General features: G+C 37.8%; 1 protein-coding gene and 1 pseudogene across 1 annotated transcript; one reads left to right on the top strand and one right to left on the bottom strand.

Annotated features, from left to right (window-relative positions):
- The first annotated feature begins 4,533 nt into the window (after nucleotides 1–4,533).
- On the top strand, nucleotides 4,534–7,209 carry LOC143560866 (uncharacterized). Its single transcript, XM_077049063.1, has 2 exons — nucleotides 4,534–5,691; nucleotides 6,536–7,209. Exons 1-2 carry the CDS (start codon nucleotides 4,539–4,541, stop codon nucleotides 7,207–7,209), a joined length of 1,827 nt encoding a protein of 608 aa, XP_076905178.1. The 5' UTR covers nucleotides 4,534–4,538.
- A 7,379-nt stretch (nucleotides 7,210–14,588) lies between these two features.
- On the bottom strand, nucleotides 14,589–19,508 carry LOC143560862 (tetraspanin-18-like; annotated as a pseudogene).
- Between the last annotated feature and the right edge of the window lie 6,494 nt (nucleotides 19,509–26,002).

Here is a 26,002-nt window from a genome sequence, read left to right as displayed (position 1 = left end):
CAACCCTAACTATCTTGAATATGATGCTATAATCAGGACAATCACTGGTAGTTCATTTCATAACATTATAACGATTGATCCTGATTTATAACCCCAAAACACTCAATGACTTCTGGAAAAATGCATCAATTAAGTATGACATTGATGACAAGGCGCCTTTGTTCATCAAATCAAAGGTTGGTAAGTCAAAGGTAATTGTATCTTCGTCACTCATCTCTCTACACTTGGAGTTAAATGATAATGATTTTACTCAGAAATTTGCACCATAATCTCTAAAGTCAGAGTTTATTGAAAGGGGATATTTGACTTTAACTCAAAAAGCCACACTTTACAAAAACTTTTCCCCCTTCAATGAAATTCTTGTTCATACTTTGCTTCAATGTTTGTCATGCAAAACAACTGGTTGGAATGAGTTGCCACTCAATGTTCAAAATTTGGAATCCTCTATTCTTACTGGTGAAAGTTACTGTTTTTCAAAATCACTATTTAATGATTTGGTAGCAAACATAAAAGCAATGAATGCTCCAAAGGGAAAACCATTTTTGATGTTTACAACGTTCGTTATGGTATATCTGATGAAGATATTACCAAAAGTTGATTAGATCTAATGAACGTCAACAAAAAGTCAAAGTCTCAGCAAAGAGATCTTTGCGAGAATGAAAGATTCCAAGTCATCAACTTTGTTTGATGAGGAGGAACCTGCACAAACTGTTGATGCTTCTGCAACAGCAGTTACAAAAAAAGAGCCCACTGCTCTATGTGATCAAAGTGCTCAGCCTAGCACCTTGAAACCCACACCTAGCACAAAAAAGAAACCATCAAAGAAATTTACAAAAGCCAAAACCCAACGAAAACCCAAAAAGGTAGTTCAAGGGGGTACCTGAACAACCAGTAGTAACACAAATGCCACAAACACAATTGACTGTTTTACTTCCTCACAACAGATCACACCTCCACCCAAGCTAACTCCTTAGTCCTCCTCACAAAAGGAGGCTGTTGTAAGTACAAGGGAAGTACAAGAAAGTAACTCAAGTATTTTCCAAGGCTACATCTCTTTCACCTCCATTAGACTATCATGTCATTACCATTGAAAAAGTAACTTAAGTATTTGCCAAGAAGTCTCACATCATTGAAAGTAGTCATTTTTTCACCTCTTCAACTGAAATGATACCTACAGATACAACTACTGGTGATGAGACAGGCAATACTAACCAAGAGTTAGAGGAGGAGAATGTCCCTATCACTATAGGTGATTGGGATATGGGATTAGGAGCAACTACTACAACTGCTGAAACAACTGTTTCACAGTTGGGCAATAATTTAGGTAATAAGACTCCTATCCTGACAACAACTTATGATGTTATTACATCAACTCCAATTAAAAGTCCTAGTACTAAGACAAAGAGGCATCTGAACAATTTCAAAATGTAAATCCTGAATTTATCTCAGACCAAACTGCGAATGTATGTAAAACTACTGATAGCAGGTTTGGATGAGACTATTAAGTTAGTTGATGCAAAATTTATTAAGGAATTGACAGCTCAAGTCAAAAATTTGAGTTTTGAGGTCTTGCAGCTCAAGCAACCCATCACCAACATGTTTTAACGTGTTATGGCAACAAGCGATAAAACTTTTATTTTATTTTATTATACTAGTTATGCTTATTTGTTTTTTTTACCACTTCATTGATTAATTTTTTTTTACCATTTAGGATCATATAAGAAAGAGTAGATGTAATGATCTTCAAGTGATGCAAAATTCTTTAAAGGAATTCAAAAAAAAAAATATAAGGGTGGTTTTAAACACATCGATGCATGGGAGGTTATAACAAAGCATGATAAATGGGAACAAGTCTAGTTGATAGGTGAACCGTCCAGTTCTCACTCTAACAAAAGAAGACAGTCGTCGGAAGCCAACAACTACATATCGAGTTCACCTAACGACGCTTCCACTACTAATATGTTGGACCTCAATGATGACCCCGTGCTTACAAGATCAACTCGAAAAACAAAGAAACAATTCGGGTCATCAAGCAAAGGCAGTTTCGTTAACACCCTTGATTCCTACACATCATTGAGATCACTCATCAGAGCAACACAAAGAGGCTAGGGAAATGAAAAGGAAACAAGGAGAATAAGATTTACGCATCAATAGAGGAGCAAAGAGCATAGGGGGCGACACAACAACAAATTGATCACGTCATAAGTTGTTTAGGGAGCTGTATGAATGTTTGGCCGATACGATACCGGAATTAGTTCTCAAGCATAAACGTGAGATAGCGAAAAAATATGGTTGCCTTGTGCTTTTTAGGATTTTTTTTAATGTATGTATGTATGTATGTATGTATGTTTTAGTTTGAATCATGTAATTTTTAACATTTATGAAAGTTTTTTTATTTGTTTCTTAGTTATTAAATATTAAAATATTTAGGGTACTTAGGGTTGTACACCCACCCCTTAGGGTAGTCTGGAACATTTGAGGGTAAAAATGAGATTACGATGTAGGATTGGTCAGGTATTAGAGTAGATTGGGTATCTTTAGTGTTGCACCCCCACCACCTTAAAACTTAATAGTACTGGGTTGACTAAGAGCATTCTCAGCCTATTCTCTATATTTTTGTGAGTGAGTTTTGTAAATTATATGGTATGATTATGAGTGGTTGTGAGTGGATGAAAGAGAAAATGTTATATGGGAAAGTTAAATATGGGTTTCATTGTTCACACCGTATATTTTTTAATATTTTCTGAAAGTGGTTGTGAGTGAAGGGGAGAGAAAATATAATGATAAATGTATAAAAAGTATTATTTAATTGAATACGAGAAAGAAAATATAGTGTTTTTTAGTGTAATTATATGATATATATGGATATATGGTAAGGAATGGACTAGGGATGCTCTAACATAACTAGTTTAAATTGGGTTGGGTTTGGGTTGACTAACCTGACCCGTTTAAAAAATGGGCTGGGTTCTGGTGGACCCATATAAAAACGGGTTGATCTGTTAACGTGTTTAAGTAATTAAAACTAAACATTTTTTTTGTTTTTTCTTGTTTTCCATTTTCCGAATACCCTCTTGAAAGTTGAAAGCTCCAATTAAATTTGATGATTTTAATTATTTTTAAAACTTAAAAAAATCATATTACTTATTTTCTCCACCAACTCTAAATTCTATCAATTTTATTTAAATAAACTTTTAGTTTTTTGGTATATCGGTAAAACGGATCATTTTTGATCGACTTGAATCTTTGTGTGTGCGGGTTTTAGTTGCACATTTTAACCTGTCAAACCGACACGATTGACAGACAGCCCAACGGCCCCAACCTAACACTGGTAATGGGCTTCCTTTGACAATAAACAAAAGTATAAGGACTTTCTATGGAAATTCGAAAGTTTATATTTATTTAACGTGGATTTCCTTTTTATTATTATTATTATTATTATTATTATTTCTCATTTGATCTATTCGCCTATTTCTCGTGTCTCACCGGCGAGTGTGTAATCAATCAATCGGAAGCGAGTATCCGGTCGCCGGAATGTCTAATTCCGGCTATCAGTCAACGAGACTTTCAGCATAAGGTGGTCATTGATTCTGTTATTGCAGGTTTTTGTTTCAATTGATCTGGCGATGAATGTGTTCATAAAAGTAGGGCTTCCAGTTGAATAGATAATGATGTTATTGTCATTTTATGATTTTTATTTATTTTAATCAAGTGGTCGCACTGGCTGATGTGAAAGTTCATGTGAATATGCTGGGGTTTGCAGTAGTCCTGTCGCTCTTATAACAATATCTTCTTGCTTCTCTAATTCATAATAATATCTCTCTCTCTCTCACACACACACATTAGGATTTTGCAACCATTTATTTTTACTATTTCTTGATCAAGATTCTTTTTTTTTATGGTTCCCAATGGTGCTGCAATTATTATTATTATTATTATTATTATTATTATTATTATTATTATTATTATTATTATTATTATTATTATTAAATGAAATGTGTTCTTCACAGGTGTAAAAATGAACTGGCCTCAAAATTCTGTTTCAGGATGTTTGGGAAGAATGGTGAACATGTTCGATTTGAATACCTCCGGTGCGAAATTGAACAAGCTACTTACAGAAAAGCCTGGTGATTTTATTCACTTTTTACCTTTATTTCATCTTCTTTTTATTAAAAAACTGATTTTTAAATATCAAAATGTGACATTCAACAGGTTGTTCATCCTCTCAGAGGCAATCATATGATGATCAAATGCATGATAAAGAGGTACTTTTTGATAATATTATTATCTCCTTTTCTATTAGAACTTAGAGTTAATATTGGTGCATATATAGATTGTATCATCATCGAATAGAAAATCAAATGGAACGCCTATAAAGATGCTTATTGCACAAGAAATGTCAAAGGAAGAGGATTGCAAGCAAAGTCCATCTAATTTGGTTGCCAAATTAATGGGCCTTGATGCCCTGCCACATCAGCATCATGAAATATGTGAAAATGATTCACCGCAAAAGATAAAAAGCAGTGAAAAAAAACCAAAAGATGGCTCTTGTTCGTGAAAGTTTCATGGAAGCGAAGCGTTTATCAGGCGATAATCATCTTCGCGAGTCAAAGCAATTTCAAGACGCGTTACAAGTTTTAACTTCCAATAAAGATACGTTTCTCAAGTTTCTAAACGAACCCAACTCGTTATTCTCACAAGACCTATACAAATACAATTTGCAGCCGGGCCCACCGCCTCCTGACACTAAACGTATCACAATTCTTAAACCGTCTAAGTTGGTGGATAATAAAAGTGGCTCTGATATTTTATTTTCTCCGGAAATTTGCAAAATTGATGATAACCGTACTCACCCGACTCGCATTGTGGTACTGAAGCCAAGCTCTTTGAAACCTCATAACCTCAAAGTTGTTTCTTCTTCAACATCACATGATGAAACCCAATGTTCTTCGGTTTTGTCAAATGGTTATATTGGTGACGATAATTATGATTATGCAACGGGGAATCTTAGTGAATCTGAAGTTGTTTCGCCGGCTTCTAGGCACTCATGGGATTATATTAATCGGTTTAATAGTCAGTATTCGGCTTCATCGAGCCGTGCGTCTTATTGTCACGAGTTGTCTGTTTGTAAGGAAGCTAAAAAACGTCTTTCTGAACGATGGGCGATCATGTCAATACACGAGAATGTTCTAGAGCAAAGAGAGGTTCAAAGAAGCTCAAGTACTTTGGGTGATATGCTTGCTCTTGCTGATTTAAACAAATCAGTAAAACCCGATGACAATGATGAAATTTGTGGAGATAAAAGTTCAAGAAATGTTTTGAGATCAAAGTCGGTGCCAGCTAGACTTGGAGTAAAAGTTCAAGATGATGCGGTGAAGGAAAAGTTAGTTAAATCATCGTCTTTTAAGTGCCGAGTTTCAAGTTTATTTTTTACGAAAAGTAAAAAATCATGTGACAAGTCCCACCGGTCTAATGATGGACCTCATTGTGCTAGATGCTACCTCAAGAATGTTAGTGATGAAAGATTTACATGCACTGGTGACATGGTTATCGAAGAAGCATCATGTTCCACAACTTTTGGAAACCACATTGAGAATCAGGATCAACCAAGCCCAAGTTCAGTTTTGGACCCGCAATTTGAAGAAGATGATCCGAGAATTAACCGTCTTCATGGTTACACGCCACATCAGCATGGTAATTTTCATAAACATTGGTATATGTTCTTGTTAAAGGTCAGGCGGGTTGGGTAACATGTCAAAATGGGAAATTTTAAGTGATGGTCATATGGGTTGACCCAATCGGAAAACACAATTTTTTGACCGTTTTTGTTAGTTTATTTGTATGTGCTAAATATGATTAACCGAACGAACATGAACGAGGCATGTTAATGTTCGTTCGTTTACCTTTAATAGAACAAACGATCAAACATGGGCTTAAAGGAACAAAGTTCTCTTGTTCGCGTTCGTTTGTTAAGAAAATGAACGTGTTCATTTACGTTTTCATTTTTATTTGTTCGCTAAACGAACAGTTGCACGTTCCTGTTCGTTCATTTACATTTAACTAAACAAACCATCGAACACGAATTACTAAACGAACAGTTGCATGTTCGTGTTCGTTCATTTACATATAACTAAATAAACCATCGAACACGAACTACTAAACGAACGAAGTTTTCTTGTTCGTTTGTTAAGGAGATGCATGTGTTCATGTTCGTTTATGTTTGTTCGCTAACTACACAAATGAGCTAACCTAAATGAACGAACGAGGTGTGTGCTCATGTTCTTTCGTGTAACTAAACGTACAAAAGATGTTCGTATTCATTCTTTTATTAAATAAACAATCATAAACGAACTTCCTGCCGAATGGTTCACTAAAAGTTCCGTTCGTTTACAGGCCTAGGACCCACTAGAGCTAAAACTATCCCAATTGGTCAAAATTGCCACTTTTTTATTCTTGTCATTAAATATTCCATATTTGTATTGTTAGTACTCTTAATAATAATCTTCACATTGATTAAAATTTATTTTTGTATCAACAGGAACAATAGAGCCTATGAAATACAACTTGATTTATAAATCTCCCCCAATCGGATCCATATCCCGAACCCTATTGTGGGAAGATTCTGTGCAGTACTCCAGTAAACCCTCATTCACACCTCTAAATCCCGAGGAAGAAGAGGAAGAATGTTTGTTCTATGTTGAAACCTTATTATCGGTAGCGGGCGTTAATAAAATAAAGTCAAGTTCATTTTTAGGCAAATGGCATTCACCTGAAAGCCCATTAGACCCATCATTAAGGGATAAGTACATGAACTTAAGTGAAAAGGAACCGATAAGTAGTCGAACTAAGTTAAGACATCACAGGGCAATCACAAAGCTTGTGTTTGACTGTGTCAATAAAGCTTTGGTGGATATTGCTGGCTATGGGCCCTACAGTGGGGCCCGCGGCAGCATGGATGACATGGTAATGTCATCCATGGTCCTTATGGACCGCGTGTGGGGTCAGATAAAGGGGTGGATGTTGTGGGAGGAGAGGGGTGATTGGAACGAGGTGGACGGTGGCGGTATGGTGATGGTGAGGGAGGTGGTGGGGAGGGGGTGGGTGGAAGGGTTTAGGGTGGAAATTGATAATATAAGAAAGGAAATAGAAAGGAGATTGCTAGAAGAATTGGTGCAAGAATTTGTGTTGGAGTTAACTGGTAGAGTTTGCTAAGGATTTTTTTTTTCTTTTTTTCTTTTTTTAATGTTTTGGTGTTTTTTATTTTTTTATTTTTTTGCTTCTAGTTATGAAATTGTAAACAAGGTTATTTGTGTACCATTGAACATTATTATATTAATTTTTTCAAAAAGTGGACTTTATAGTAGCTCTTATTCAAATGGGTTTAAGCGTGTAAAAAAGACCCGTGCCACTCGTTAATAGCTCGATTTAATCAAATGAGTTTAAAGCTCAAGTTATAGGAGCATTCATAGCACACTCTTCATCTGCATCTCTATAATTATACTAAAAATCACTTCATTTTCTTCTTTATTTTTAATTAAATAATATTTTTTATACCTGTATTATTCTCTTTTTGCTTTTCTTCACTCACAACTATTATTAAAAAAAATATTAAAAAATTAAAGATGGTAAACAATGGCTTACCATATTACTGATGGACAGTAACATTTTATCTCTCTTCGACTCGTAACCATTCCATACAATATGAAGAGCTCACTCACATAAATATGGAGAATCTGTTGTGAATGCTTTAACGAACCCACATCCAAACTTAACAAGTCTAGTAATTGAAGTTATTGTGTTTATAAATGTAATAATTTTATCTTAAGTAGTAAATATATAATATATAATTATGTAATAAGTATTAATATATTATAGTATGTATGTACATGAATGTAGAGGTTAATTACACAAAAACTAAATTACCGCAAGAACACAAGGATCAAGCTCAAATAATGCAATTTTCTATTACTGGTTCATATTTTTAATAACGTTTACTTCTTGCATACACATGTCGATGATATGTGCATAGAAAAACAACAAAACTAGTTACATGTTTATTTTTTTTACTTGTAAACATTTGCCTAGATGTGTGGTGTAGGTTCTATGAATAAACAAACTTTGTTTATGTATTTTTTTTAATAAAATGTTATAAAAGATTAGCTAATATTGCATTTTAATAAAAAATAAAACTGAAAAAATGAATGTTTTATTTTGTATTTCTGTTCTAACAAAAATTGTCTTCAATGTAGAACCCTTCCCTGTGGATGTATGTATATTGCTCTTTATGTTTATAAAAAAATAGTTAAAAGTAACACTTAATGAATGATAAACAAGTTGTGTCACAGCTTGAAAATTTATGAAAGTTTGGCTCTAAGTTCTAAATATAGAACTTGTAATGAATCGAACACAAGCAATCAAGCATAGATTTTACTGTTTACAGGGGTGGACCTAGGCCCTTTTAATGGGGGCAGTCACCCACCTTAAAAGAACTCTCTAGTGTTATGCGTATGCAAAAATCCCGATCGCCCTCTTTAAAGTTAGTGTTAAGCCCTCTGACCCCCCCCCAACCCAATGAAAAATAAATTTCTCGGTCTGCCACACAAGTTTAATCACGCTCAAGTTGGATTGGAGTCGTTTACATCCTCAATCACATGTGCCTTCCTTTTCCCAAGGTTCATGTAAGCCCTTGAAAAGAAATAAAACCTACGAGTCATGCTTACTAGTTATTAGTGTAGGTAAATACAATCAATGCAACGTTTCAAAGTTTTAACACGCAAAGATAAGGTATTATACGATATCTGACCTTGTTGTAACATGTCGTCATGATATATGCTTTACAAGGATCATTTCACATATCAGTTAAAACTTAAATATGATGTTTTACTTGGTAGAATAGCGGGTACAACCCAAGTGAGACGATTCGAGTACCAATTAGTTGACATCTACTTCACACACTTTTTATCATTTAATCATGCATACCGGATAACTATCATAATGCACTACACATGAATGCCTCACTTTAAGAATGTGGGTTCTCAATCACAATTAAAATGAAGTTATGGAATAATGCACTACGTATGAATGCCTCACTTTAAGAATGTTGGTTCTCAATCACAATTAAAACGAAGTTATGGAAAGAGTGAAACCCTCCCATAACATTAGTTAGGGTTGTTATCTTAGACAATGATACGCATACCTGCCACAACTCATGGATGTGACATTGAGATACTTTTTTAATTGTTTTGTTTCTAATAATGTGACCTTTTTTAGTCATGATTAGAGGTGAGCAAGAAACGGTTCGAAACTCTCAGAACCGAGAAACCGGAAGGTGCCTCAAAACCGTTAACGTTTATTACCTTACGGTTCTCAGTTTTTAGTATTTGCATTAAACGGTTCCCGGTTCGGTTCTGAGTCAAACCGCAATTCTAGACGTGAAACTGAATAACCGGAATATTAAAACCTTTTAAATAAATTTACCAATATCCCTTTTTATAGGGTTACTTATTAGCCGACATCCATTAAATCATTCTTTATTTCAAATATTATTTCTTTGCATTCAACACTAGCAGCCAAGATCAATTTGATTCAGGCTTTTAAGGCAATATAATATAAAATGATATGATCAACCTTTAACATATCGCCACTAATGATTTATTTAATTTCAACAATTACGTTTTAATAAAAAAAATATAATAGATGTTCATGTTGTAATCTAAATTATTTTTATCATGAAAGAAAGCATACAATTATATAAACTTGTTTTGAAAATTGCAAAGTTTGCACAACCCATTTGATAAATAACGACCGAACCGGTTCTGGCACAGAACTAATTAGTGAGAACCGACTTTACCAATTCTGGAACCGAACCGGTTTACTATAATAGGTTCCGGTTCTATTTTTCATTCATTTTTGGTTCCGATTCAGTTTCATTTCTAGTTCAGTTCTAACGGTTCTTAACCGTGCACAACCCTAATCATGATTACAAGATCTATATAAATGTCCAATCAAACAACATTTTTCCTTAATAAAGATCATAACCAATGCACAGAGAAATTGGCAACGTATACTCTAGTTTATGGGTGACATTACTTTGCTCCAAATTTGTTTGATTTTAAACACAAGTGGTCTCTTGTATGTCTTGATTTTCACAAGTGATTAAGAATTTTTAGTGTTTGCTTGATGAGTCCCGCTAGCGATCGCTATCGAAGGGTCAGCTAAAAATAGTATTAAATCATCGTTCATATTCACATTAAATTAGTTAGGGTAAGTAGGGTGTCGAACCACGAAGAGTAGGTGGTCAACGTTCAGTGTAATCGATTTTAAGCATTATCAAGTTATTTATTTTATGAAGCAACTGTTTGGAGTGTTGAACACACTAGCAATGATTGTTCTTTAGATAAGCAAGCGATTAAACAAGTTGTAACAATTGACGACAAACAAATCACGCCTGGGTTTAGAATTATATAGCACTAGATTAATCTACACAATTGACTTGATTTCAATTAAACACACTTGGCATTTCAGGTTTACCAACCTACATCTTAATCATAGGTGTCAACAATCGTCTATCATATGTAACTGGTGCAAGAAACCGTCACTCTATGAGTCACAAACAATTGTATACTTCATAAACCATAAACAGTTAAGAAACCCTAAGAAATCCTCATTTCACAATTTTAATGATGTAATTAAATCTAAACAAATATTAATCCAAGACAATACTAATAACTTAATTCAAATTGTTCAATAAGTTACAGAGGATTAATAAAGACAAATGTGTAGAACAATAACCTAGATTACATAATCTTACATCGAAGTATGACTCGAAGAGATTCTGCCACTCATGATAGCCATTAGATCTTTAATTGACTATCGGAACTCGTTAGGCTTCAATTGAATGATTATAAGTGGTGTTTCCTAGCCCTAAAAGTCGTCCCAAAACGTCTAAATACATCAGAGAGAAGTTAAACACGAGTTACGATTTATGATGGCCCTTATATACGTAAAAGAACTCGTCAAATATCAAAGTACCCAGCGTACTACTCCCTACTCAGCATAAGCTACGCCGCGTCTTGTTTCCCTATGCCCAAACAAACTAAGTTGAAAAAACCAACGCTCCATATATGTTAACCCAAAGTAAGCTACATCGGGTCTCAATTTTCACCAGTTTGTTCTCGTTTCAACTATACTCCTTGTATAACTCGCTTAGGCTTAATTCTCCATTTTCGTTAGCTTCCGTTTACTCTTCGATCTTTCTGGGACTTCATCCATGCTCGTCAAGCCCTAATTTAGCATACTATAAACATGTATGAAGTACCATTGTTCGCATTAAAAACCCAATGAAAATTATAAAAAAATACAAATAAATACATGTTTATACCTTACCATCAGCTAACACACTAAATTCTAATATTGTTGAGAAACGATGGTACTATTTGTGATTTTAGTGTCATGTTTTCATCTATCAATCAGTCGGTTTATGTAACTGAGATTTATGTGAAACTAAATGGACTTAAGATCAAACTCGAATATCGATTAAGTTGTGTGGTGCGCTAACTTGCGTAAGCTAATTCAAAATATATGCTTTGATCCAAGCAAACCCGTATTAATGTATGTATATATACACAACCGGATAGGTACAATTATTAGAAAAATTTAACAGTAGTTAATGCAATGTCTCAGCAGCTACCTACATACCCGTTCTTATTTTCATGGTATTCCATTCAATTTTAGGGTATTTATCGGGTGTTTTGGTTTATTGTAATTATTATAACTTGAAAATTATGAAACTAACTAATGCTTAAAAATTTGAGTAGAAGGATAAGAAAAAAACACGTCACTTTTGTAAAATTAAAAGTTTCATGTATATTTATATATTCGGCTTGAATCAGTTCAAAAGTCACAAACTTAAACTTGATTCGAAAATTCAAAAACGGAATTCGTCAATTGAATCAGATAGGTCAAATATACATGAATTGAATAATTACACCTAAATTCCCTTTCCAATATACCTGTTATAGAGGTAGGGTCACGAAAAGGGCCTAAAGAACCCTTTTAACATTTCTGCGGGTCACTTACATACCACCCGCGGCAGTCGTCCGGCAAGAAACAGAGTCCAAACTTTCTCTAGAAGCCGCGGAAGCCATCCACAAGAAAGAGAAGACTGCGGGATACATCCGCTGGCGGATGAACGAATGATTGATCGTAGTCCTTCTAGAAGCTCGCGAAAGATACCCTCAGGAAAAAGGAAAGGTGACTTCACATTTGCAAGGCGAAACGGTTGTTAACTAAAAGATTCATTGACAATGACATTTACCTCCTTAACAAAGAGCATGTGGCGGTCTAACCAATAAAGACGAGATAGCCGGGCATTCCCCAACGACCTTGCACTTGGCCAGGCTGTTACTTCCTATCAGAATGGGCCACGTGTCTCTCCAGGAGAATGGAAGCATCTTTTGGATAGTGACAACTTAACCAATCATATTCTCTCACCCCTGGCTATAAATACCCTCTCAATCATCATGAGGTATTCATGAACTCCGATAATACATCAATCACATTATTATTCTAGTACTCTCTCTCTCTCTAGAAGAAGAGTTATTGATTCTCATGCAGATGGGAGGTTACGAGAAGACCCCCATCTTGTCCTTCTCATAATAAGCTCATGGTGATTTGTTTAGCAGGACATAAACCCGGATCTAGCTTGACTCCCGACTTATTTTGACCCAATTCCATCCTTTATTCTTCACCTTGTGGAAATATAGATCCAATCCTTATATGGATTAGACCCGTGTTTCTTTACCTGTAAACAAACCGAACGAACACGCATAAGGGCATGTTCCTGTTCGTTCATTTGACTTTAAACGAACACAAACACTTAATCGAACACATATTTTGTGTTCTTGTTCGTTTATTTAAAAAGTGAACGTGTTCGTTTATGTTCGTTTGTTTAAATTCTAAACGAACAGTTCATGAACATTAATGAACATAGCTAAACGAAAATAAACATACATAAATGAACGTATATGAACAAATGTAAGTGAACACAAACAAACATAAACGACCATAAAGGAACACACTTAAATGAACACGTATAAAACCATTAAGTAGATTACTCTTCAAGATAATATTTAATTATTTTATGTTAACATGTAAACGAATATAAACAAACATAAATAAACGGACATAAATGAACATAAATACACAAGCATAAACGAACGTTCATGAACATAAATGAATGAATGAAACATGTGCTCATGTTCGTTTGTTTAATTAATCGAGCACAAATATTTTGTTCATGTTCATTCATTTATTAAATAAATGAATATAAATGAACTTCTCACCAAACAATTCATAAACAGTTTACCGAACATTCAATTCGTTTACGCGCCTACTTAATTTCACATGTGAAGTTACATCTTTAATTGACAAAACGAAAGAAAAATTTTCAAAATTCCAGTAGGAAACATACAAATAAAGACTTGACAAACACAGGCATTGTAAAGCAAAAAATTCTACCATAAAGTGTGTAATGATTATTGATGAACAGTGAGTGAAAGGATATATTCCTTGCTGGCTTCTATCTAACATGCTACTATGTGGGCACAATAACAATTTTCATGATTAGATTATATCTGACACGGGTAAATATAAAGGGTTAAAAAAAGTTTAGAAGGATTTGTGCTCTAGGAAAACCTTTTAAAAAAATTCAGAAAAATAATAAATAAATTATAACTCAAAAGTATAAATAAAAAACGAAAGAAGTAAAAATTTTAAAATGTTTCCCCTGTCGTCCTCATTAAAAAAATAAATGAATAAATAAAGACATGTTGATGAAAATAAACAAAACCACAATGATAAATAATAAAGATACAATAGATCGCAAAATACAATACAACGCTGAGTAAAATATAACACAATGTTGAGTAATATTACACAATATCGAGGAAAAAGACATAATGAAAAAACAAAAAACACAATAATAAATAAAAAACTGCAATGATCTTTTTTTTTTTTGAACGAGGGTAACAACGGAAACATTTTAGTTTTTATCACTTATCATTTTTTATTTATATTTTAAATTGTGATTTTTTAATTATTTTTTAAAGGGTTGTTTTAAGCCGCACATCATTCTCATTTCTATAATCCTTTATAAAATAACTCATAACTCAGCCCATCTAACAACTAGAATATGTTAAATATTATACTTACAATTTGTTAGATAAGATTGATTTCAATTATTATTGTCATAAATCATAACTTTCAGTTATAATAAAAACCCTTTTAGCAATTACACAAAGTATTTAATTACAATAGAGATACAAGTGGACCTCTCTTAAAACAGATCAAATAATCACCTTTTTATTATATATAAAATTTACAAAAACCTCCTGTTTCAGCGAGATCCCTGCTCATTAAAGGACATCCTGACTGTATCATGTTTATAATTAAATTAATTTTTCTTTGTATTTACCATCATAATGCACAAGAAACCATCATATAAATTGATCATAATGCACAAGAAACCAGATTTTTCATTTTTTCACATTCACACTACAAAAAAAGTTTCTTTTATAAAATTCAATCAATCAATTGCTTAAAAAATATAAGTATTACATTAGCACAAACTCACACACACAATCACACACAAAGGTTCTACACTATGTTAATGTGAACTGGTACCAAGCATACAACACAACCCAACACAACACAATACAATGCATATACATCTAAGGTTCATCACTGCACAATGTACATCTATGAATGCTTATGGTACATGTGTGTAGATGTCAAACTCAAGGTGCTAGTGATGCCTGAAATACACACGGCTCGCGTTTCAATCTATACCAAGAAATCGCACGATCATGATACAAAAAAGAACACCATATTGCTGCTTATGCACTTTGACTTGATTGACTGCCACCCAATCCATACTGCAAAAGGCACACAATTTTTTTTTATAACAAGGAGATAGGAAATGCTCAAGGATTTCTAATAAAGAAAACCGTGCGAATAGGCTTGTAAACGAACCGAAAGAACACAAACGGAGCATGTTCGTTTTCGTTCATTTTACTTTAACCAAACAAACACTCGAACATGGACATTAACCGAACGGGATTTTCTTGTTCGTTTTAAAAGTGAGCAAGTTCGTGTTCGTTTATGGTCGTTTGCTAACAACATAAAGAACGGTTCATGAACGTAAACGAACGAGTTCAACTGAACATAGATGAATCAACATAGAGATAAAATCCAAATAAAAGTAAATGTCAAAGTTATTGAAACTAGACTGCATTGTAATGGGCCTAAATAATTTAAAAGAATACGTTAACGAATGCAAAAGAACGAACTTAAAAAAACATAATTAAACATAAAAAATTTAAATGAACAAACGTTCACGAACATAAATGAACCAACGGAGGAGACATGTGCTCATGTTCGCTTGTTTAACTAAATGAACACAAAATTTTGTTCATGTTCTTTTGCTTATTAAATAAGCAAACTTCCACCAAACCATTCACTGTACGAGTGTACGTTCTATTCATTCACAGACCTAGGTTTAACTACAAATTAAATTGATCAAATGGTAAAACTGGTTAAACAAATTGAAAGCCATCTGAAGCATATTAGTTGTATAAAACCGTCCTAAACACCTTTATTAATAAACATTACATTATTGTGGTAATAATGTAGTTTTAGTGATCATATTCTGTACAATAGTTAACTATAAAAAATAAAGAAAATATTATTTTTGTTCCTTCAGCAGTAAGAACAATAAATAAACAATAATGGATTAATGACAAAAAAAAAAAGAAAATCAAGAAAATACCTTTTCTCTCATACGCGAGCTCCAGATATCGGAATGAAAAGATTAACCATCAGCACTTGTTGAGCCGGATGCTTGACTTGAATGTGGGTTTAGCAGAGGCTCCCATTTTCCAGAACCTTCCTCAACATCATCATCCTTCTTCTGTGAAGATACCATCATTCTCAACACTACAGCAAGAAGTAAACATAGAACCTGAAATACAAAACAATCATCATATAGTAATATTACCATAATGATTTTTAAAACTGTTATAAATCATGAATATGCGACATATCACTTTACTTAATAGGTTTGGCATTACTGAAGGCACTAACATCCACTTAGGATGGCAATACCCAACTCGACTAAAAAATAAACGGGTTCCAGTCGTAAACAGTTCAACCCATTTCATAAACAGATCATGTTAGGGTTGTTAATAAACGGGCCAACAGGTTTAAAATTATCAACCCACCAACCTGTTTAGATAAACAAGTTACGCAAGTCGCTTCCTGGTTACTTGATTAAGCATGTCCAGATCAGGGTTTAGGGTTTTTATACGATTAACTAAACGAAGTGTGTAAATGCGTACTAAAGTATACAAGTTACGCAAGTAGTTGTACCATCCCACCAACCTGACCCAACCTGAATTGCCACCTGCAATCCAGGTGTGCAAATGCGTACTAAAGTATACAACTAGACATGCTTAAAGATACAAGAATAGATGCATGTGTTGTATCAAATGCACATAGATTACATAGACACCAACACAAACAAATAACTTCACACAGAAACATCATTAAAGTATACAAGGTAAATAATCAAGTGGTTTCAAAATGTGCGTATCAGAAGCGCATATTGCGCACATCAAACGATGCAGTGACGAGATCGCATCGCGCGATGCAATACCATGATGCGCGCGTCACATGATGTGGTCTGATGTGATCTTATGCGTGAGGTGGTGACTTATGCAGTTGGCCAATATTTGAGAAGATTGAACAAATCTGGCCATCGACTGAACAATGGGTTTAAGTAATTAAACAAATTAAACCATTTGTTGAACAAATATGACCAGCGATGATGAGAATATCATATATTTTAGCGTTCCAATGTTAACAAGTCTAAAAATCATCTACAAATAAAATTTTCGTATTTTTTAATAATAAAAGCCTCCTATACGTGATGCGCGCACTTTGCACATCGGCTTTTAAGATCAAACACATTGGATCGCAATATGCTTTTTTAAAACCAATTTAACTTATGTGTTGATCAAACTGTATTGTATTGACACACTGAACAAACAAATGCACAAAAAGCTTAGGCGTATTGAGAAAACCAAAAACGAAAGACATAGGATACATCTATATTAATATTACAAAATATATGTAAATAAGAAATAGCAGAACAGCGTAGAAAACAACACATCACAACTCTTAACTACTTAATGTTACAATAGTTTATAGTTACAACTTACAGCACTAAAAATATATAAGATATTTTAACTGGAAGCATTCTAAGGGGGTGTTTGGTTCACGGAAAGTTTAGGAAGGCATTGGAATGTTTCAAATGAATTGGAATTTTTTTCCATCCGAAATTAGCTACATGTTTGTTTCATAAACTTGTTAAAGGAATTTGAATTAGATAAAATAATAAATGACTTAATTGCCCTCAAAAACCACCCCTTAATTCTCCTTGTCTTCCAGCACCTGCTTCATTCCCAACAAAGTCTGGAACTGAAAATTAATAGCTTCAATCTAGTTTCTCTAAATTAGCCTCCACAATCAACTGAATCTGTATGAGAATTGCAAATCAACCATCAAAACCGTATCATTATATGCCTGTGGTGACCTAAAATCCACGCAAGCAGGGTACAATTCCTGGAATTCGACATCTTGTTCCTCATCATGGTTGCTCGACTTGCTTGGAATTCGAGCAGGTTTCTGTTGTTGTGTTCACTTCGGTTGATTTTTTTCATCGCTCGACTCTGTATTGGTTCAGTAGTTCAGGTTTTCATCTTTGATTTATGGGCTAATCATTATAATTCATCTATTATTTGTATAGTTGATTTTAGAATCTGCAACTTGGCTTCAAGTTTGTCGATTTATGGTGGACTACAGTTTGATTAATTAGATTTTATGACTTTGGTCTCAGTTATGGGGGGTTGAAATGGGGATGAAGGTTTCAAGTTTCTACTTCCAGTGGGTATGAACCGAACTCATTTTTGCTTATATGTGTGAAGGGGTTTATTAAACATTTCATTGGTATGTATAATAATAATGAACCTAACGCATTAAAAACACATAGTTGCATCATAAAAGCCCTAAGAAAAAATGACAATGAACTAGTACTAACATTATAGTAATCTTACCTGAATTACGATTATAGTGATGCCGACCCATTTACAAATATCAACATTGTCTTCGATGAATTTCCAAATGCTATCGATTCCTCTGGTAGATCCTAAAAACCATCAAATGTCATTACTTTAGTAAAACCTCTTTAACGCCAAGCATGCTGTACTAATTAAAATATCACACCTTTTCCCAACGGCGATCAAGCACAATAAATGCAACAAAAGCCACCTCAAGCAGAATCAAAACTATTTTGAGCATAGTGTACTGCCAAATATCAACAAAATTAAGGAAGTAACTAAGAAACAGGGGTGAGCAGAAAACCTAATTAACCGAATCGAAACCGAATTAACCGAAAAAACCGAACCGAATCGATTGGTGATGATAAAGATTATCAAGATGATGAGGAATGGATTAAACTTTTAAGATAAATAAATAAGATGATGAATGAAGATCGGGACTAAACTTTTAATGCTTTTTAATTTTAAACTCTATTTTGCAACTTTATATTCGTATAGTTCCACGTAAAGCGTGCCTATTTTTGTTTTATGAATTCAATACATACGTGGACTGTGGTACTCTAATGTTCTTATACAAGCTTAAAATATGCATTTTCATTTTTTAATTTTTTTGTTTTGCAATTTCAACACATAATTGAAAAAACCGAAAAAAAAAACTGAACCAAAACCGAAATTAACCGAAAAACCAAAAACCGGAAAACCGAAAAATAACCGAACTGAAACCGAAATTAACCGAAAAACCAAAAACCGGAAAACTGAAAATAACCGAACCGAAACTGACATTAACGGAAAAACCAAAACCCGGAAATCCGAACGGTTTGCATATTCAAATAACCGATTACTTCGGTTTCGGTTTGGGTTTCGCCTAATAACCGAACCAAACCGTGCTCAGCCCTACTAAGAATGTAAAACAACACGAAACGTAATAAAAAGGATACAAAACAAAGGCAACATCCATGGATAGCTTCAGCTGCAATATGGCCAATGCAATATATGCAACAGAGAAGAATGCCCAAGCCTATAAATGCATATATGAACCTGCAAATCAAATTCAAAAAACCTAATTGAAACTTGAATCTTAATAATAATGTTGAAAATGAAAGATTACCAAGGCGCGGGGAGCGAATAGGATTCGAGGAGTAACCCGGTAATGGTGGCGGGTTCATAATATTTGAAAAGGGGATCAAATGAATATGGGGATGGGGCTGGTGGCAAGTGGTGGTTTTGCCACTGACTCAGAGTAGACGATGATTGAGATTCCGATGAATGTTTGGGAGAAGATCAGAACTTGAGGATGAATGCCACGAATGTGTGGCAACATGTACTATTATTCCTCATTGGATTGGATTGGATTGGATTGGATTGGATTGGATTTTGATTTGGGGAAGAATCAAGCCCCAGCTTCTGATTTCTGTTTCTTCTTTTCCTACAATCAAAATGCAGTTAATATGAATGAATATCCCAGAAAAATATAAAATAACGGTTGAACTGGGCTCATGAGCTGATTTTGATCATTTTTGTAACCGAGTCAAAATCGACTCAGGCTCGGCTCGAGTCATGGCTCGATTAACTTCAAAATCGAGCTAAAGGCTAGTTAAGTTGCCTCGTTTAACTTTGAGCCCAAGCTCGAAACCATCTTGGCTCGACTCGTGAACAGCCCTAGTCATAATTCGAGTTTGTTCCTAACAAAATGTGGTGTATCAACATGGCTGAGCTTTGTTGGTGAAGAGGTAGGTCCCAGCAGAGCCCAGTTGGACCCACAGGACTCACCTTGAAGAGAGACGTCTGCGCAGAAACCAACTGATTCCGCAGGACCCACCATGCTCAGAGACGTGACGTCCTTACGCGCAGTACGCAAGCTGTTCCCGCAGGAAATGACTCCCAATGGTGAAGTACTCCGCCTGTTCCCGCAGCTGCGGATACAAGCCATCAGGGAAGGCCACCCGCGCAGCAAGGCTACACGCACAAGGCACTTAGCTCTCAATAATTCAGTAGTCACCTGAAGGAATGAGCAAAGCCGGGAACAATCCCGCACAAAGGCGGGAGGGGGAATACTCCCGCCCAAATGAGCCAGTCCGTACGATACTGGAAGATCTTTTGTACTGTACCTGACGAGGTATGGGCAAAAGATCTGACCAGAGATACGACAGCCCATTGACAACAGTATGGCGAGCAGCATGCTCTTGTACTGTATGTCACTATTAGCCGCTACCTACTCACCAACTCCTGTCATACCACGTGCATAGCCTGCAGTTGGTGGAAAAGGAATAGTACACAGCAGGCCTGGTCACTGTCAGCCGCTGCCTACCCACCAACTACCAGCATGGCACGTGCGTAGGCCACAGTTGGTAGAACATGAATACTATTCAACCGGCTATACCCTCTTGGAAACCTACCTTCGGCTATAAATACCCCAAATGGTATGATCATCTCATCTTATCTTGTATCTTATATCTTATACCTGATATCTGCTCTAGCAATCTCTTAATATACACTTATATTCAAGAGCAATCTAGTCTGATTCTCACGCCGGAGGGTGGTCACAAGGAGGTACCCCCCCCCCCATTCTCAGTGAAGAGCTTACGGTGTCTGTTTTGCAGGTTATCAGAAGAACCATCTTTGCCGGGTCTAACCCCTCGTGGGAAACATCTATTTAACCCCCAGATTATCCGTAATCTGCCTGGGGTCGATTAATGTTTCTTCATTGGCGCCATCCGTGCATAAAAGCTAGAACTTAATTTCTTTTCAGTTTTTTCAAACTTCTGGAAAGATGGTTAAAGAAACTCCGGTAACCACAACCCCAGCTACTGGGGGGAATACCGGCGACTACACAGTTTTTACGAACACTACCCCGGTTACCCAAACCGGGGCAAGTGCAGTAAATTTTACGAACACTACCCCAGTTACCCAAGCTGGGGCAAGTGCAGTAAATAATCGCTCACTGGGATTCACCGATACCCAGTTAGAGAGACAACGAAGGAGGCTCCCCCGCCAAACACTCGATGAAGTTAAAGCGTGGGCGGAAGCACGTCAAAAAGAATTCCAAGCTGAGTTGGATGAACGCTTACGTTCACTCCAACAGCCTGAGGAATTCGGAGAGTACTGGGATAATGATTCGGAGGAATCCGATAGTGACGCAAACCCTCGTCATAGGGCGAAAGGGAAGCGTAAGGAAACGGACTCCCAACCGAGAAGGTGTTTTGGAGAAACCTTCAAACCAAAAAACGCAGGTGGAAACCCACGTGACTTCTCCAAAACATTTACACCAACTGCTGCAAAGGCGGGAACGTCCAAATTTGCAAGGGACATTGCGGAAGCAATCGTCCCGAAAAGTGCCAAACAGATGTCCAACATCGGCACTTACGATGGTATATCTGATCCAGACGATCATTTGAACAGGTTCATAGCGGGGGCAACCGTCAGTAGTTGGACGAAACCTACGTGGTGTTACATGTTCCAAATGACGCTTGTTGGGGCAGCTAGAGCGTGGTTCGATCGTCTACCGGTCCACCACATCTACGATTGGGAAGACTTCCAGCAGAAATTTAGCCAACACTTCAGCCAACAAAGAAAGTATACCGAAGAGCAATGGACAATCCTCAAATGCATTCGAGAGGAAGATGAATCTTTGCCAGACTTCATCACTCGCTTCAACTCAAAGAAGCTAAGTCTGGGTAATATTAGCGAAGATCTTGTTCGCGCTGCTTTCATCCAGGGCGCGAAAGACCCAGAGCTCATCCGACCTTAACGGGTAAAGATGGCATGCCATCCACATGGGATGCCATCATGACAGCAGCTAAACGCTTTGCGGAAACGGAGAAGCAACTGGGTAGAGATCTCCCCCAGAGCACAAACCTCTACACCCAGAAAACAAGAGAAGACAACGTCCTTACCGCCCGACTAAACAAAAAGCGGAAGCTAGGCATTTGGCAGTCAAGGGTAAACTTTGACACCTCATCCGGCTTGCAACATCGGTTAAGCGGAAGGGATAACGTACAGTCGAACCAGAACTCCAGATGGACGCCACTCACCAAGAGCGTCACCGAGATATTCGCCACTGAGGAGCTCCCATGGCCAAAGGCTCCAATAATCCGACATCGTCACAATGCTGATCGGAGCAAATACTGTGACTTTCACAGGACAAAAGGCCACAACACTGAAGAATGCACAGACGTAAAGGACATCGTCGAAGCATTTGTCAGAGATGGGACGCTCGCACACCTCGTGGCGTAACGAACGCTGAGCAGGCTGATGCGTGTAGAACCCCAGCTGGGGAAAACACGAATAAAATTGCAGCTTCAATGCCGGAGACTACATACTGCGTAAACAACGAGATCCCGAACCAGGTGCATATCGGCTCGATGACACTCCCATCACAACAACATGGAAGGGAGCTCAATTACACAGTTTGCATGTAGATCAATTCCAAATTTGTAAAGAAAAGGCCCAGAGCCACTTCTAATGGAAATGATTCTCCTTAGAACATCGACGCTGATGATTTTACATTTATACTTATGAACTTTCCACACGGATATGCCGGTCTTCACCGCATACATAAGTGTGAAAGAAGTCGTTGCGTGGGGAAGGCGGCAAAACCCGCATAAACCCAAAAAACGGCAAACCTTCACGCAGGTCAGTTAAAGATAAAGTTCAGTCATCCCACTAAATGAAAGTGCCGGTCTATCCGCACGAATCATGATAGAGGAAACTGAACACTAACCTATTAACAACCGCGCGTCGAACGGTTAATTTATTCAACACTGATATGCCGGTTTTCACCGCATAATTACGTGGAAAGTCGTTGCGTGGGGAAGGCGGCAAAACCCGCATAAACCCAAAAAACGGCAAACCTTCACGCAGGTCAGTTAAAGGTAAAGTTCAGTCATCCCACTAAATGAAAGTGCCGGTCTATCCGCACGAATCATGATAGAGGAAACTGAACACTAACCTATTAACAACCGCGCGTCGAACGGTTAATTTATTCAACACTGATGCCGGTACTCACCGCATAATTACATGGAAAGTCGTTGCGTGGGGAAGGCGGCAAAACCCGCATAAACCCAAAAAAACGGCAAACCTTCACGCAGGTCAGTCATAGGTAAACTTTGGTCATCCAACTAAATGAAAGTGCCGGTCCTAACCGCACAAATCATGAGAGGAAACCGAACCTATTGACAACCGCGCGTCGAACGGTTAACTTATTCAAAACAATTTAAAAAATTTCTAACAGAAGGATGAGGAAAACCTCCACGCAGGTTAGATGTAGGTAAAGTTTAGCCATCCTACTAAGTGCAAGTGACGGTCCTACCCGCATAATCACGAAAGAGGAAGCAAAACTTCAACCTATTATCTACCACGTTCAAAGGTTAACTTATTCTAAACACTTAGAAAATTTCTAAAAAGATGAGGAAAACCTCCACGCAGGTCAGATATAGGTAAAGTTTAGCCATCCTACTAAGTGCAAGTGACGGTCCTACCCGCACAATCACGAAGGAGGAAGCAAAACTTCAACCTATTATCTACCACGTTCAAAGGTTAACTTATTCTAAACACTTGGAAAATTGCTAATTTAAACTAAAGCATGCATGAGCAAGTCATATAACATTTATAAAGCAAGTCATCCAGTGAAAGTAGCGGTCTTACCCGCACAAAGATTTATATTTCATAATATTCATTACAAGAATGGCCGGGTAACTACCCGCCTACAAGAATATAAATCTATACAAGCTAAACCTATCCTAACAGTGGGAAGAGATCTTCAGGATCAAGCTTCAGGACCACTTCCACTTGGACCAGCACCATCAGTAGAGCGTGGCGGTTCAAGGAAAGCTTTAAGGATAGCTAGCCCATCATCAGCAGCAGCAACTTCGTTCACCTTCTCCACCACCGGATGCGGGAAGGCGGCATACTGATTCACTGCTTGGTCATAAAAAGCTTCAGTATCCACATCATACAAAGGGAAGTTGGAAGGCGGGATGCCTTTCTCAACGAACCCTAGACCAAGCAGGAAGCCGGCCTTTTCCCCATCCTCATGAGAAGCGTTGAGGGCTGCGCTCATGGCATCGTCGTATGATGTGTCCGTGAAGACTCAATGCACAACCTACAAAAAAAATATACAAGTATCAAAACCTTTTCTATTTACAAAGAAAAGCGTGAAGACATTATGAAGCTAAGCTTACCTGAGACAACGCTTCTCGAAGAAGCCATTCCTTGGTAACCAGAGCTTCCTGGAGGGCAGCTTGAGCTTGGTTACGGGCGCGTTCGGCTTCACTTTTGTTAAGGTTGGCAAGCAACACTTCTTTAGCCGCAGCCTCTTCAACGCCCTTTAGCTTCCGCTCAGTATGGTCAAGCACCCCCCTCTGGTCCAAGATCTCTTGGAGCTTCTTGGCGTCTTCCATCGCCAAGGCATCATGAGCCTGTTGGAGCGCCTCTAGTTTGGCTTTAAGTTCCTCATTCTCGAGGCGTAAAGGCTCAACAACAGCTTCAGCCTTGGTGGCCCTCTCGGTTGCGTTCCGTGCAGTTTCCTTAGCCAGCCGAAGCTGTTCGTTAAAAGCTTGGGCAGCCTTGGAACGGGCCTCGAGCCGGGCCTGAACTTCAACCTCGAGGGCCTTGAAGGCCTTCTCCTTTTCCGCAGCCACTACGGTAAGCCTCCTATTCTCCTCCCGGATAGCCCGCGCCTGAGCTACTTCTTGGATGCGAGCTGCTTTTAACTTGTCGTTTTCACGACAAAGCAGCTCGACGCGCGGCTGCATCCGGGCCAGGAGAACCCGAAGCTCATTGGTTAGCCTACCCTCCTGGTAGCTAGCCATGGCTTCCCCCAACGCACCATTGGGAGCTGCGTGACGAGCCCACTCCACGCACTCCACAGGCGTGCGAAGGGTTGTTCCTCGGCGGATGTTCCATCGTGGAACATACACTTCATTGGAATCCGACACTGCAAAAAACAAAAAGCAGTTAGGAAAAGATGATAAAAAAAAGGCCAAAAGAACCCTACGCACCTGTAGGGTCGACAACAGGCCGATAGCCGCCAAACCCATCACTTGAACCCAAGGGAAATCCATTCAAGAGGTCAGGCAGATGGGAAGGAGGCAGAGGTTGGCGAGAAGCCCCAAGCATACCTGGAGGATCGGCCGTAGCTGCCGACGTCGGATGAGGCATGGAGGCCGCCGCGGTAGAAACCAACGGAGGTGAACTCACAACCGTGGTCGCCGCTGCGGAAGTACCCGCAGGAATAGTCACCGCCGGCTCAGTAACAGATTCAGTAAATATGGCACTGACAGCCGGCGGAGATGTCATCGCAGTTGGAACAGTTGGCTCAACTGGGTGAGCAACTGAACCAACAACTGAAGCAGGCGTAGCCGCCTGGGTCATCGCCTCAGGTAGGTTGACCAAACCTACCGTCATGGGTCCGGAGGTGCTCCTCCCCGCTCCACCCTGGAATGCGGTAGCATCCACGCCTGCACAAAGAAGATATAAGTATAATGGCGGAAAGATATGAAGTTAAAAAGTAAAGGAAGTTTGTACTTACGGGTTTTCTTGAGCCTAAAAGTGCGAACAGGCGGGGACGAACCCGATGGAGCCGGCCTCTTCACGCCGCTCACCGTCGTTGTCCTGGGCTGCTCGGAGGTGACGGTCGTCTCAGCCTCCGCAGCAGTGGTCTTATCACCACCAGGGTTCCCCGCCACCTCCTCGCTCTCAGTCTCTGAATCAGACCGAGGCACCGGATCGGCAGTGGAGGCAACCTTCGCCTTCCCCTTCCCGCCGGCAGCCTTCTTCTTCCGCACCAACGGAGAACCATCTGCGGATTCCTCATCAGAACACAAGATTAGAGG

Source organism: Bidens hawaiensis, unplaced genomic scaffold (assembly GCF_021521415.1).
Source record: "Bidens hawaiensis isolate Kalapana, Puna unplaced genomic scaffold, B.hawaiensis_p1.1 tig00020461_1, whole genome shotgun sequence".
In the NCBI taxonomy this organism is placed as follows: domain Eukaryota; kingdom Viridiplantae; phylum Streptophyta; class Magnoliopsida; order Asterales; family Asteraceae; genus Bidens; species Bidens hawaiensis.
This window is presented reverse-complemented; position numbering and strand designations above follow the sequence as displayed.

Bases quoted from the DNA above. Each gene is read 5' to 3' on its own strand.
- LOC143560866 (XM_077049063.1), top strand. From the start codon at position 4,539: ATGGCTCTTGTTCGTGAAAGTTTCATGGAAGCGAAGCGTTTATCAGGC. The intron at 5,692-6,535 runs GTAATTTTCATA...TTGTATCAACAG, and splicing joins TTACACGCCACATCAGCATG to GAACAATAGAGCCTATGAAA.